The sequence below is a fragment of the Amia ocellicauda genome, chromosome 7 (assembly GCF_036373705.1).
Source record: "Amia ocellicauda isolate fAmiCal2 chromosome 7, fAmiCal2.hap1, whole genome shotgun sequence".
Classification (NCBI taxonomy): domain Eukaryota; kingdom Metazoa; phylum Chordata; class Actinopteri; order Amiiformes; family Amiidae; genus Amia; species Amia ocellicauda.
The window spans coordinates 45,115,920-45,128,827 of NC_089856.1; the positions used below are offsets into that span (position 1 = coordinate 45,115,920).

A 12,908-nucleotide genomic window follows, 5' to 3' on the forward strand; every position below is an offset into this window, starting at 1 on the left:
GACGTTCAATGCAGCCAATGGGCATCAGCATCCCAGTGGATTGGCAGGTGGGCGGGCCTCAACCCATTACGACAACGCGGTTGGAGGAGGTTTGTGATTGATAGCGGTTATACCCAATAGGAAACGGGAGATTATTCGGTTCCTCCCATTGATACATGACTGGGCGTGGCCTGATTAACTTTCTGCTTGCGTTATAGATTGACAGCCACATGGACCAATCATTGCACGTATTTGGTTACGGGACCTGTTGTCCTTGGTCAGGTTTGGAAATGCGAGCGGTCTCGACCTTCTTGGGTTAACGGTTGGTGATTTGAGGATGAGTTCGCTTCTGATTGGCCACCGACAATATAATTTCGCCTGCTTTAGCCAATCATTGCATACAGTGGGGAGCGGGTTCTTTGATTGGAGGGAGATTAAAGCCACTCCCGATCAGTGCGTGTTATCTCATTTGCATCATGTCGTGTGTGGTCTGGTGGAGGCTGGTGTTTGATAATGTGGAGCAATATTTACATGTATAAAAATGTTATCTAAAATGGATAGTCCTTTTAAACCACCAGGAAAGGTTTGATCTCTCCACGCTGACACCAACTGGGAAATTTAGACCATGCATACCTTTTCCATTACTTTCTTCCTTCTGCTTTCCTCCCGAAGAGACGCGATTATCGTGCAGCTTTTTGCTACTAAATAACAATTCAAATTAAATCACAAATGCATATTGTTGCCCATTTGCTTTTAGAAACTGGTGTCCCGACATTTCAATTGACACATAATTCACATATAAGGTAGAGCAGAGTTTATTTTTTATTGTGACGTTTTGAGAAGAATTATTCAAATACAAATACATTTGTACTTGTTATAAACTTGAACCCCAAAGAGTTTCCAAAATAAAATTAAAAAGTAAATAATGCACAAAGACTACATTTCTTACCTCTAGTCCCTCACTCTGGAGTTCCCGTATTAGGACTCAGGGTGGCTGCAGCATCACGGAAAATATGGCAAGATAAGGCAGTGAAGCTTATTCAGCAGGGGGCCAAGATACCTCTTTTGGAGGAAAGGTGTTGCACACATGTACGTTTTATAAGCGTCTCGTTGCATTTGGCCATTATTCTTATCAGGCTTCCTCGCATTTATGCTAATATTAATGACACTGAAAACATAATCGCCAACATCAACTGGGAAGCAGATCGTGTCTTCACTCATGCCTTCCAACAAAATATTTGCAGCGGGTGCAGAAAGGGGACTGTATGAATGCACTTAACTGGGATACATTTAACTGTGTAATATCTTTAGGGGTCTTCCAACCCTGATAGGTCACATCATTCTGTCTCAGTCTGTCTCCAGCAATATCTCTGCATTGCATTCATAAGATTTAAAACAATACAAATCAAAATAACTCAGTGTTTATTATTAGGACCTATCTACTTATTCAATCTAGACTACGTTGCAACGCAGATCTTTTTCACACTAGTCGCTCAACTCTAATTTCCTGTGTGACACTGTGATGACCCGCTGAGCACAAGAGCAGTTTCACATTCTGCAGGGCTCGGAAGCCACCAGAGAAAGAGAGTAGCAACCAAAGGAAACTATTCATATTCTTGTATCCCCCGCCTCTGTTCACTGTTACAAGTGTGTACATTTTGTGTTCTCCTGCTGCATTATCTCAAGAGCTCCGGGGAACCTTTTTATTCGTCATATTTGGCTGTTATTTCTGTGTTTCGAAGTCTGACTATAGTATGTGATGCCACATCCTGGGCACTGTGGTACGGAGGGGACGGTAGCAGAGTGCTGGAGTCGTTTGAAAGAGCATTGTCACCGAGGTGCTGCCAGCTGTGGACAAATACAACCAGAAGATGAGTTCACACCAGAGGACTGAGGTGAGGCTGCACTCAGTCTTTAATCCGCATCACTCCAGATTCACATCCCAAACCCTTTGTCAAGGACCAAAGTCGTTTGCGCCATTAACCACCATGCTGGGTTTTCATCTGTCTTTTGCAATTAAAAATGATGTTGTAATGCATGCTCAGTATTTTCCAGTATCTCGACGTATGCCTGCCTGTAGGCAGTTTAAACATTTCCTTTTGATTACGTCTCTTAATGCGTTCAAAAGCTTCATAAACTAAACGTGTTGAAACTTTCTCGACTTGATACAATCCTGAGTAGCATTGTCTGTAGTCCCCCTTCTCTGTGCGTGCGTGTACTCCTTTATTCATTTAGTTATTCAGATATTATTTACCTCCCTACAGAAATTCACAATCTTTATATTTTGGCCAATGAGTATTAAGCATCTCTGTTGAAACTGTTACCAAACTACAGTACCTGCCTGTACGTGGACCAGGAACTGCCTGTGTGTGGAAATATTTTTCTGTGGTGCAAAACCTTTCGCAAATTCACTTGTTTGCCCTGAAGACAAAACATTAAAATAAACTAAAACCCAAATCACGTAAAGTATTTGACAAACAAAAAACAGTGTTTGATGTTGGTTCTGTGTTCGGAACAAGGATGGAACCTTTGTCAAACAAGAAGGGTGTCCTCATGCATTGGAATTGGATTTGGTAATTAGCAGGTGGGTCAGTGTTTGTAGCCCCATAAATATTATCTAATTTTATGTATGTATGTATGTGTGTGTGTGTGTACGTAGGTAGGGGAGAGGGAAGGTGGACAATGTATCCACTTCAATATCCCAGTTTTACGCAATGTCCATGTCTAACACAGATCTGTATTGGGTGTGTATTCAGAGTCAAGTGAAGAGCCACCAAAGACTAGGGAAGAGATCCTGCTACATTGTCTGCAGGACCTCAGTGATGATCAGTTTAAGGAATTCCTCTTTATGCTGCACAGTCAGAAAAAGGACATCTCTTGGGAACAGCTGAAGAAGACAGACCGAATGGACATAGTACATCACCTAGAGAAAAGTTTGGGCAATGGAGCCAAAGAGGTGGTTTGTGAGGCCCTGCGCCGTATGAACTGCAACAAGGAGGCTGCAGATCTGCACACAAAATGGGAGACTGGTATGTCTTTTCTGTACTCTGCAAAGAAGCAAATTAGCAGCTTTAGGGCTAGACCAAATCAAAACTTTGACCGGCCAGCAAATTGCAAAATACAAAGTTGTACCCTATCTCGTTTTGAATTCTAAATAGTACACAGCGGCTTCTACAGATTTGTGTTTTGCAATCCGCGGGTAGGTCAAAGTTTTGATTTTGGTTTGGCCCTTAATTTGCTTCTTGTTTTGTGAGCTGCAATCTCTTGTCCAAACTCTTTTCTTTTCAAACCAGAAAAGCAGTGTCTTTAAGCTTCACGCTGTACTGTTTAGATTCACTAGGAACACTGTGCCTAACAGTTAGTGCTGCTTCTATGCAACAGGAGTCCCTGTGGTCACCTTCATAATGCAAGTGTGTGAGCCTTAGTCATCATTAACGCAGAATATGTATTGTGGCACGCAGTGCTTTATTAAAGCCACCCAGAGTGAGAGAGACCTGGAAAGCACAGAGATAGTGAAAAAAGGCATTTCAGTGCTTTAGGAAGAGGTCAAGATGGTGACTAGTAGAATGTGGCTCATTATGCAGATTTCCCAGTGTATATTATCTCTTTCTGTTTTTTTGCACATCGTGCTTGTTTAAACTGAGCGGCTCAGATTTCATGCCTACAATATCCCCAGCTCCACTCGCCCTTTTCAATAGACTCATTTCCAAGAGTAATACCAGTTCATTTAGCTGCCCATACATATAATCTGGTAAACTGCACAAATAAGGGCTATTTCTGTCAGAAAAGATCAGCACACTGAAAACCTTAAACTCTCTGAGAATGGTGTGGTGACCAAAATGTATGTATGTAGGGATGTCTAAAGTTAAATGGTTAGAAGTTAAATTTATTCAATTTATACATTTTAATTTACATACGATACTTGTTATAAAACATTTGATATTTGGCATCTGGCATCCACAAAGTGAAGCAGCTCCAAGGGGAACAGCTGAACCGACTGAACCAATTGTTGTCAACCGTATTGAAAAAACATGACACCATGAAGAGCACGATTATTATGCTTTTATAATTACATAAAGAAACTGGGCATTTCTGTTTTATATGAATGCAATTGTTGGTCTTCCACATATGCTTATTGGTGTTTTTTTAATGATAGGTTTTCCACATATGTTGTGTTTATTTTGTTTTGCAGAGTACCTGTCGGCAGCACAGAAAAACAAACTTAGTAAGTCACCTTGCTTTCAACCCATATTTTAAAATGATGATCTAATTTTATTGATTGGTGTATTAATGTATGACACCCTCACAAATGTGGAATTGGTGGTTGCTAATTAACTACACAGCAGATTTCCTTTGTTCAGCCCATCTTTTCACCTTCCACAGGGAGAGAAGCAGAGGTGCTACATTGCGGCATACAACACCTATTGTAGTGTTGCTATCAAGCAAAGTTTCAGATGTACAACCACCCTTTAGAATCCTTCTTGTGCACCATTTGCCAATCCAACATCACCCAATTAGACTTCAAATGTAAAATTTGCTCTTTTATTTACATTTCCAGTGATATGTGAACAAGCCATGTTGCTTCTGTAGGCAACCTGGGCTTATACGTCCTGACTGTGTTAACTCTTATTTGTAGATCACCAACTTGCGTATAAGGAAGCGGTGAAAAGATATTACCAGGAAGTGAAAGACTATGATTTCGGAGAGGTGGCCCTGTGTTCCCGCTACACGCCACTCAGGATCCAGCGGATACAGGAGAAGGTCACTGCGGAAGGCCAGAGGAGGGGGCCTCTTATAAGGCAACAGACAGTGGACAAAGAGTGCAACAACCTGGAGCTTCTCTTGACCTTGGCAAATACTAAAACCCTGGCGCTGCTCGGGCAGGCGGGCATTGGGAAGAGCTACACTGTCAAAAAGATAATGCTGGACTGGGCCACTGAGGGCCTTCTGCACAATTTCGATTACATTTTCCATCTTGATTGCCAGGAGCTCTGTGACACAAAGCACGAAAAGACCCTGGCTATGCTAATCTGTGACAAATACCCTGACTTAAATAATTTTGTGGATGAAATGTATGAGGCTTCGGTATGACACTATTGAGGTTTATTTTGTAGGGGGGGTGACTTATTGTCCTTCCTTATCGTATAATGAGACCAAACAGTTATTGATGTATTCAGTATGTGGTGGAGTTTTCTTGGCTTGCGGGGTTAAATTATGTGGAGGGGTATCCATTGCGACCATGATTATACTGGATTATTACTGACCAGTAATATGTACCTGTATCTAGAGAGAGAACATTAAATTAATGTTGAGCTAAGAGGAAAACAAATGTTACAGGAATTTTTGGAATAAATCTCTTCTACAGCTGAAGGACGATTAATTGTTTAACTACTGACTAACTTCCTGTAACACAGTGCTACATGGCTATAGTGCCGACTGACACATTGTCATTATGCAGTTCACAAATCCCACTTCATGCCCTGCTTGGCCAGTACCAGATAGGTTGTGGGGATAGAGTTTCAAGGTTGGTTTTCACTTGGTTCAGATAAAGCTGATGGAACAGCATCCAGAACCGTACCTCAGTGAGATTGGACGGTTTGGGTTTGACAGTGGGGAAAAGGGTGTGAGTGTCCTTCGTGTTGTATAAACTGTTCCAACCTATATATTTTTTTCAGGTTCTCTTCATCATGGATGGCTTGGACTTTGTGCAGCTTTCCACAGACCAATATGGACCAATACTCTAAGTACTTGGTGCCCTTGCTTCTACGGGGACTTCTGAAGAGGAAGCTGCTTAGGGATTGTTCATTGATGGTGACCATCCGCCCGGCTTTAGCAGACCAGCTCAAGCAGTGCGCCCAGGTGGACCAGTGGGCCGAAATCCTGGGCTTTTCTGAAGAGAACTTGGACAAATATTTCCACAACTACTTCCCAGACACAGAGTGTGCCTCCGAGGCTTATGAGCAAGTGAAGGCCAACGAGAGCCTCCTGACTTTGTGTCTGGTGCCACTAACGTGCTGGGTGGTTTGCACACTTCTCCTGCAACAGATTAATGAAGAAGGGGAAGGCCACATAGATGCTGCCTCTTGCTCCAGCACCTATGTCTTTGTGAGCTATGTCTATGCCATGCTGATGCACCACCAGACCTCCAGTAAGACCCAGAACCCAGAAATTCTTAGCAGCATCTGCCAGCTGTCTAAGGAAGGCATGGAACAATCAAAGTGGGAATTCCCACATAGGGACATTGTGAATATGTTTGGTAACATCCCCACCAACTTCCTTCAGACAAGGCGCTTCAAACATGGGTTGATGATGGTCAAGGTGCACTCATTCACCCATCGCACTCTTCAGGAAGTGCTGGCAGCTGTCTTCTATGCCACCATGAGCAACAGCAAGCACCTTGAAGAGTTCTTGTCCAAATCACTCCTCCCTGACCAGGTCCACAAGAGTGACTTCATCAAGTATCTCTATGGACTGTGCCACGAAGACTCTTGGGTGATCCTTGAAATGTTCAACTTTCAGCCCTGTGCTGATTTGGACAGCCAGCTGAGAGACTGGATGACAAAGGCTGTGAAGTATTATAACCACAATTCCAGAGACCGCTACTTCCTGCTGAACCTGCTACACTGCCTGTTTGAGTTCCAGCAGGATGAGTTCACCAGGGAGACCTTGGAAGCTCTCCGGGATGTCCATCTGCATTCAATTCTGCTGAAGGGGCATGATTTCATGGTCCTACGCTACTGTCTCCAGCACTGCGACCGCCTGCCTAATCTGGTGCTGAACCACTGCAACCTCAGGAGCAAGGAGGCTGCGAAACTTCTCCCCCTATTGGACAACTGTGAAGGATTCAGGTAAGGTGTGAATGTAAGACAAGGATATGCACTGGATATTCAGTGTGTATTTTATTGAAGTAATGCAGGCACCTCATTACACTCAGGCTTTTTCTGCAGTATCCAGATGTCCAAACTCAGCCAGGAGTCTATGAAAGAGCTGAGCAGGAAGATCGGGGAGAAGAACAGGGTGATAAACGTGTGGCTATGTAAGACTCAGGACCGTGATGCGCTGGACTTGACATGCTCCACATGAGACTCTCAATCGTAGGTAGACTTTTTTTAGCATCACTTTAATGGATTTCCCTAAACCTCTTAATTATGCCGTTTGTGACCATTTAAGCATGGGTCGTGTGGTCTGGAAACCCCTCAGTGATGGACAGTGCCTTTTTTTCCAGGGTGAGGATTGAGGCTGTTCCCGAAGCCCACCATTATCTCAAACATTTTCTGAAGGAATGTGGCTTCTCCCCCAAAGAACTGTACTTCCATAACCAGGAAGAGGAGGATGTGGAGGGGATGTTCGAGGTTCTGAAGGAGACCGACTGCCAGCTGCAGCTTATCAGGTACCATTGCAAGCCCCTTATGATGTCACTCAGGCTCGCCCAATCAGCCAGCTGTGCTGAATGCCGTGTGTTGCTTATCTAACTTAATTGCCTTAAACAAAAAATATGTAATATGTGTAAAAATATTTATGTAATCACTGTATCATTCATAGTGATACAGAATGTGTTGTACTATGAATCTGAAATTCTAAGGCAATTACAGGATGAGGTTTTTTATAGAAAGTTATCTACTGACCCGATGACACACTTTACTCAGATTATACATGACCAATTAAAATAATTTCTAGACATTGGGAACATTTCTAAAAAAAGAGTATGAATACATGAGAGTACAATTTCCCATTAGGCCAGTTATGTACACTGCCTAAAATACACAAAAATGAACAAAAACCTCCGGGTCGACCTATTATTGCTGGTTTTGGATCTTTGACAGAAAAGATCTCGACTCTTGACGATTACTTTTTAAAACCTGATCATACTCTTGCATCATTTATATGAGATACAATAGATATGATTAAGATTCTTGGGGCCATAGACAACATCAAAGAACACTTTTTATTAGTCACACTAGATGTGGTAAGTCTATATTCTAATATACCTAAACTTAGAGGACTTGAAGCAGTTGAGCATGTTTTAAGTACTGCTGACATTGTACCTTCTACAGCATGTATAATAGATTTGACTGAAATGGTTTTAGATTACAATTACTTCTTGTTTAAAAATGATTTCTATTTACAAATGAAAGGGTCAGCTATGGGTAGCACAATGGCTCCCAATTATGTGAATCTATACATGGGACTCTTTGAAAATCTCTATGTCTATGATCCTCAGTGTAACCCCTTTCTTTCTTATATTAATGTGTGGCGTCGTTATATTGATGATATTTTTCTAGTTTGGACAGGCACTGAAGCACAGTTTTTATCTTTTCATGAATATCTTAATAGTGTAAATACACATTTGAACATTACATTGGATTTCAATCGGTCACATTTGAATTTTCTTTATATATTGATCATAAAGAATGAAAAACACTTAAGTACCAACTGAAAGAATCTCTTTACTTAAAGCTGATAGCTTTCATCCAGTGAGTTGAAGAAAAGTCTCCCTGTAAGTCAGTTCAATAGACTACGCAGGATTTGTAGTTCAGATGAGAGACATTTACATCAGTCCAACATTCTAAAGACTCGTTTTAAAGAAAGGGGCTACCCTGATGACTGGATAGACGCGGCAGCTGATGGATTTAATTTAATTTAATCTCACAAACAGATAGTTTACAACCTAAAGAAAAGATGTAACATGTTCAACCAGTACAATGTATTACAAAATATTCATCTTTAGGATTGCATTTTAAGAAGGTTATTAGACATCATTGGTACATCATAGAATCTGACTCTTCTTTAAAAGAGATTTTCAAGGAGACCGTCAAATCTTCTAGACTTATTGGTACATGCAGATCTGCCCCGTGTTGTTCGCTCCACTTGTTTTGGCGATATCTCTGATGAGAATTATAAATGTGGACACTGTGCACAATGTAATTTTACCTACAAATGTTGCTCATTTTGTCATCCTGTTTCTGGTCAAAATCCTGAAATCAAAGATATTATCACTTGTAATATGCACAATGTTATGTATATGATTAAATGTCCCTGTGGTCTAGCATACATTGGTAAAACAAAAAGTGTCTTAAGACTAGGATCAGTGAACACAGAAGTAGTATATGTAGACAAGATTTATTGAATCCGGTGGCAGTTCATTTTTTACAGAAAAGACATCCTATTTCATCGTTAAAGTATATAGGGATTGAATGTCTTAAGACATCAAGAAGAGGGGGGGACATCAATCGATTGCTGTTACATCGAGAGACATTTTGGATCTATTACTTAAATACGATGTCTCCAAAAGGACTTGATGAAGAATTTGACTTAAAAACTTTTCTGTAATGGTGGGGGGAAATATACTTGGTTCTTACTAGGAATATGATTAATCTTTAAAAAAAAAAGAAATTAACCCTCGCTTATGTTTAACAGGTTTTTGTTCGATATGATATTGCATGTATATTATGTGTATTTATTCTTGTTTTTTCTTGTGTCATGATCTAATTGTCTAAAACTGTTTTTAATGGTATTTATCAAATTAATATTATTATAAGAGATGATGCTAGCAGGTATTAAGTTGGAATTGTGGCATGATCATGTGTATGAACTCTCATTAATGAGATAATAATAGAATAATTAGTGTTTTTAATCACCTGTGTGTATTTGATTAATTGATTAAGTATATAACCAGATGGTTTACAGACATGTTTCATATCCTGATGAAGATCTCTAGATCGAAACATTGTAAAAAAAAAACTGAGAAGCATGGGCTAAAATACTTTTTATGATTTTTTGGAGCTATAAGTAAATGAACAAATAATCAAATGTATCCATTAAACCTTAGTTCTGTCATGATATGAAACTCGCATGAATGAAGGTGTGAACCCCTTACATCCTGCCCGTGTTCACTTAAAAATAACAAAACAATTGCTCTGCATTGTATACCCACACTCAATGTGTCTCCTATGTAACTGTAAACACACTATTATATATAATCGAAAAAGGTCTATTTATGCCAACAGTTTATACATGTTACATATTTCCCTATACACTTTTTATACATTTGTATATATGTGTTGTACGAGACCATAAAAGTAAAAGAGTCCGTCTTTCAATCTTAAACACCCTGTCGATGCCTTGAGGAATCACAGATTAAAGCCACTAACAGCCTAACGAAATATACTAAAACATGATGAGGCATTTGACACATTTCACTTTTTTGAGGGCTCCTCCCATGTCACACAAGACTCTCATGGCTGACCAATCATAATGTACAAACACAGCAATCGTGTGACTCGATGTGGACGGCCAGCTGTGCAGTGTTTGTAGCATCCTATTGCCCAGTGTGCAGCAGTCTCTGGAGACCTACTGGGAGAATTATCCTGGTTAACCCCCAGAGGGATCAAAGATCAATAACGGGTCTCTCCTGAGCGTATGCCTGGTGTTTCTCACTCTGTCCTTGCAGTGTGTCAGTGTCAGAGTAAGTTTTGTGCCGTTGCAGCGTGAAGTGGTGCTGCCTGTCAGCGCAGAGTGTGCGCTCCCTAGTGGCCATGCTGGAGAGCAGACCCCACATCACAGAGCTGGACCTGGAGGGGAGTTACCTGGGGGGGGAGGCACTCACAGAGTTCTGTGAAGGACTAGGAGCCATCAGGGGCAGCGGCCTGCAGTCATTGGGGTAAAGTGATGCTTCTTGTTGTGGTTCACAGTGGCGTACACATTATTGAGGTGAAATCATGTGAAGATCTCTATTGTGCCATGTAGTCGATGCAGGGGGCATTAATCAAAACCTTTCGAAACCTTCAGTTAATGTATTTGTCAATTCTACTGATTTTGTGTATTTTGAACTCAAGTTTTTGTTTTCCACGCCCCCATCCCCCTTCCCTCTGTTCTGCACTCTGCCCTGACTGATTTCAGGTTGCTGGATACCAATCTGACAGGTGACAGCATTCCCTTGCTCTGTTTCCTCCTCAAAAACACCTCCATCTCGTCTCTGAGTCTGGGACGCAATCCTCTGGGGGACACGGGGATGAGAATCCTGTGCGAGACTCTCAGAGATCCTTGTTGTGGACTGAAGAACCTCTGGTAAGTGTCTCTTTTGGCACATGTCCATGTGGTTGTCTCTGCCCCTGCTGTGCTGTCCATATCTGAGGCAGTTTTTTGTTATTCCTGGAAGGGGAGTATGGCACGCTTTAGGCATTTATTTCACATAATTTTCTTCAGTTTTGTCAGCCCTCTGTGTGACATTATTTCTGTATAGTCTTGTGAAGCCTTCAGACAAAAACAACAATAATGCAACTGTTTGGTGGGCAGGACAAGCACTTTCTTGAGCTTTGTTTGCAACCCACTGGGACTGGAGTAAGCACCAGTGCGTAGCTTAGGACGTGACAGCAGAGGCAGAAGTTGAATAACTGGAATTATTCCCTGCCTTTATCGGGTGTGTAACTGTCCCTGCAGTTTGACTGATTGTGGGCTCACAGACACTTCTCTTGCTCACCTCAATTGGGCGCTGGAAGGGAACCGCAAACTGACAAAGCTCAAGTTGATCAGAAACAACCTGTCCAAAAGCTCAGCGGAGGAGCTCAAGAGCCTGTGGGAGAGCAGTCAGAGCCTGGAATACCTCACGTGAGTGACCGACCAATCACAATACAACACTAATTATATTACAGCACTGAGTATCTCTAGGTTTCATTGGACAACTTAGTGTTTGGGCAACATGTGGCTTTAATCTGAATGTGTAGTCTTGTGGTAGTGTTGTGATCTGAGAAGAACGCATCTATTTTTTGGTAGGGTTGAACTGTAGGAATTAAAAATATAATAATAATAATTATAATTATAGCGCTCGGTCAGATTTACAAAGCAGACTATTGCTATGGCTGGATCTCCTGCTAGGCCCTGTACAGAGCAGAGAATCGAGTTGGTAAGAGACCTTCGCACAAGACTATATCGAGTCAGTGATGTTATGAGAACAGTGTTGAGACACTAGTAATCCGTACACAAACCAGGACTACAGTGAATGCAATGTAGAGAACTGGAGCTCGTACTGCCTTACATAATGCTACACAGAGCACATCATACTGCCAACCTGACCACTGGGCATTGTGCTGACTGAGTCAGTCTAGCTCTCAGTACACAGACCACGAATTACTGAACAGCCTGTGACTGCACAGCACAGAGAATGCATTTGTGCGGTGGCTGTCCTCAGACCCAGTAACACAGCATCAGCCCATGATAAAAAACGTTTTTTTTCTTTTCAGCTTCTACCGCAATCCCGTGGCAAAATGTTTCAATTCATCTAATTTTACGCGGGAGACACTCAAACAAGAATCACTAAATGATCGGCCGGCAAGTGAGAACATCGCTCCGCCTCCTACTGTGGACGAGGGGACCCGAAACACTTGAGGAATTCTCTTGAGTGGAGATTTCAGGACTGTGAACAGAAGTATTTTGTAGAAATGGAATTCCAGTTAATTTGTAGACTTGTCCAAGTTTTGTTTTTATCAGTGTTATGTATTTGTGTGTGTTTTTAAGATATGAATGCTGGGACCCTGAATGTAGGTACTTTCTCCAAGCACCAGTGACATGGGTGAAACCATCAGAATATGTGGTTTGTGGTATTGGCCTGTGGTAGCTTCTTGTAAAAAGGCCTAGTGCATGTGAATGTTTCAATAGTGCAAGACAGACTGAGAAACTGTCTGATATCCTGAAAGTCTGGAAAGATGTGATGGGAATTGATGTGGGAAATTCAATAAAAGATATAGAAATGGTAATGTTGTATTGTCATTTGTTATTGTAAACTTCTATAAAATACTTTCTACTTCCCCAGACACTGAAGAAATATATAATGGAAAGAAAACTATTTTTGCCCACTCTTTGAAGACTAGAACAAATCAATGAATTATTGTGGTTTACAAGTTTGTAACATTTCACAGTTAATTGCTTTAACG

The 12,908-nt window shown here is 41.3% G+C and overlaps 1 protein-coding gene across 1 annotated transcript; it reads left to right on the top strand.

The window, feature by feature from the left end:
* The first annotated feature begins 8 nt into the window (after nucleotides 1-8).
* Nucleotides 9-12,731, top strand: LOC136753971 (NACHT, LRR and PYD domains-containing protein 6). The gene is made up of 12 exons (XM_066710349.1): nucleotides 9-89; nucleotides 198-261; nucleotides 2,736-3,008; nucleotides 4,172-4,204; nucleotides 4,616-5,064; nucleotides 5,590-6,827; nucleotides 6,927-7,061; nucleotides 7,205-7,369; nucleotides 10,466-10,639; nucleotides 10,879-11,046; nucleotides 11,419-11,586; nucleotides 12,219-12,731. Exons 1-12 carry the CDS (start codon nucleotides 9-11, stop codon nucleotides 12,361-12,363), a joined length of 3,093 nt encoding a protein of 1,030 aa, XP_066566446.1. The 3' UTR covers nucleotides 12,364-12,731.
* The last annotated feature ends 177 nt before the right edge of the window (nucleotides 12,732-12,908 follow it).

Bases quoted from the DNA above. Each gene is read 5' to 3' on its own strand.
- LOC136753971 (XM_066710349.1), top strand. From the start codon at position 9: ATGCAGCCAATGGGCATCAGCATCCCAGTGGATTGGCAGGTGGGCGGG. The intron at 3,009-4,171 runs GTATGTCTTTTC...TTTGTTTTGCAG, and splicing joins GCACACAAAATGGGAGACTG to AGTACCTGTCGGCAGCACAG. The intron at 7,370-10,465 runs GTACCATTGCAA...GTGCCGTTGCAG, and splicing joins TGCCAGCTGCAGCTTATCAG to CGTGAAGTGGTGCTGCCTGT.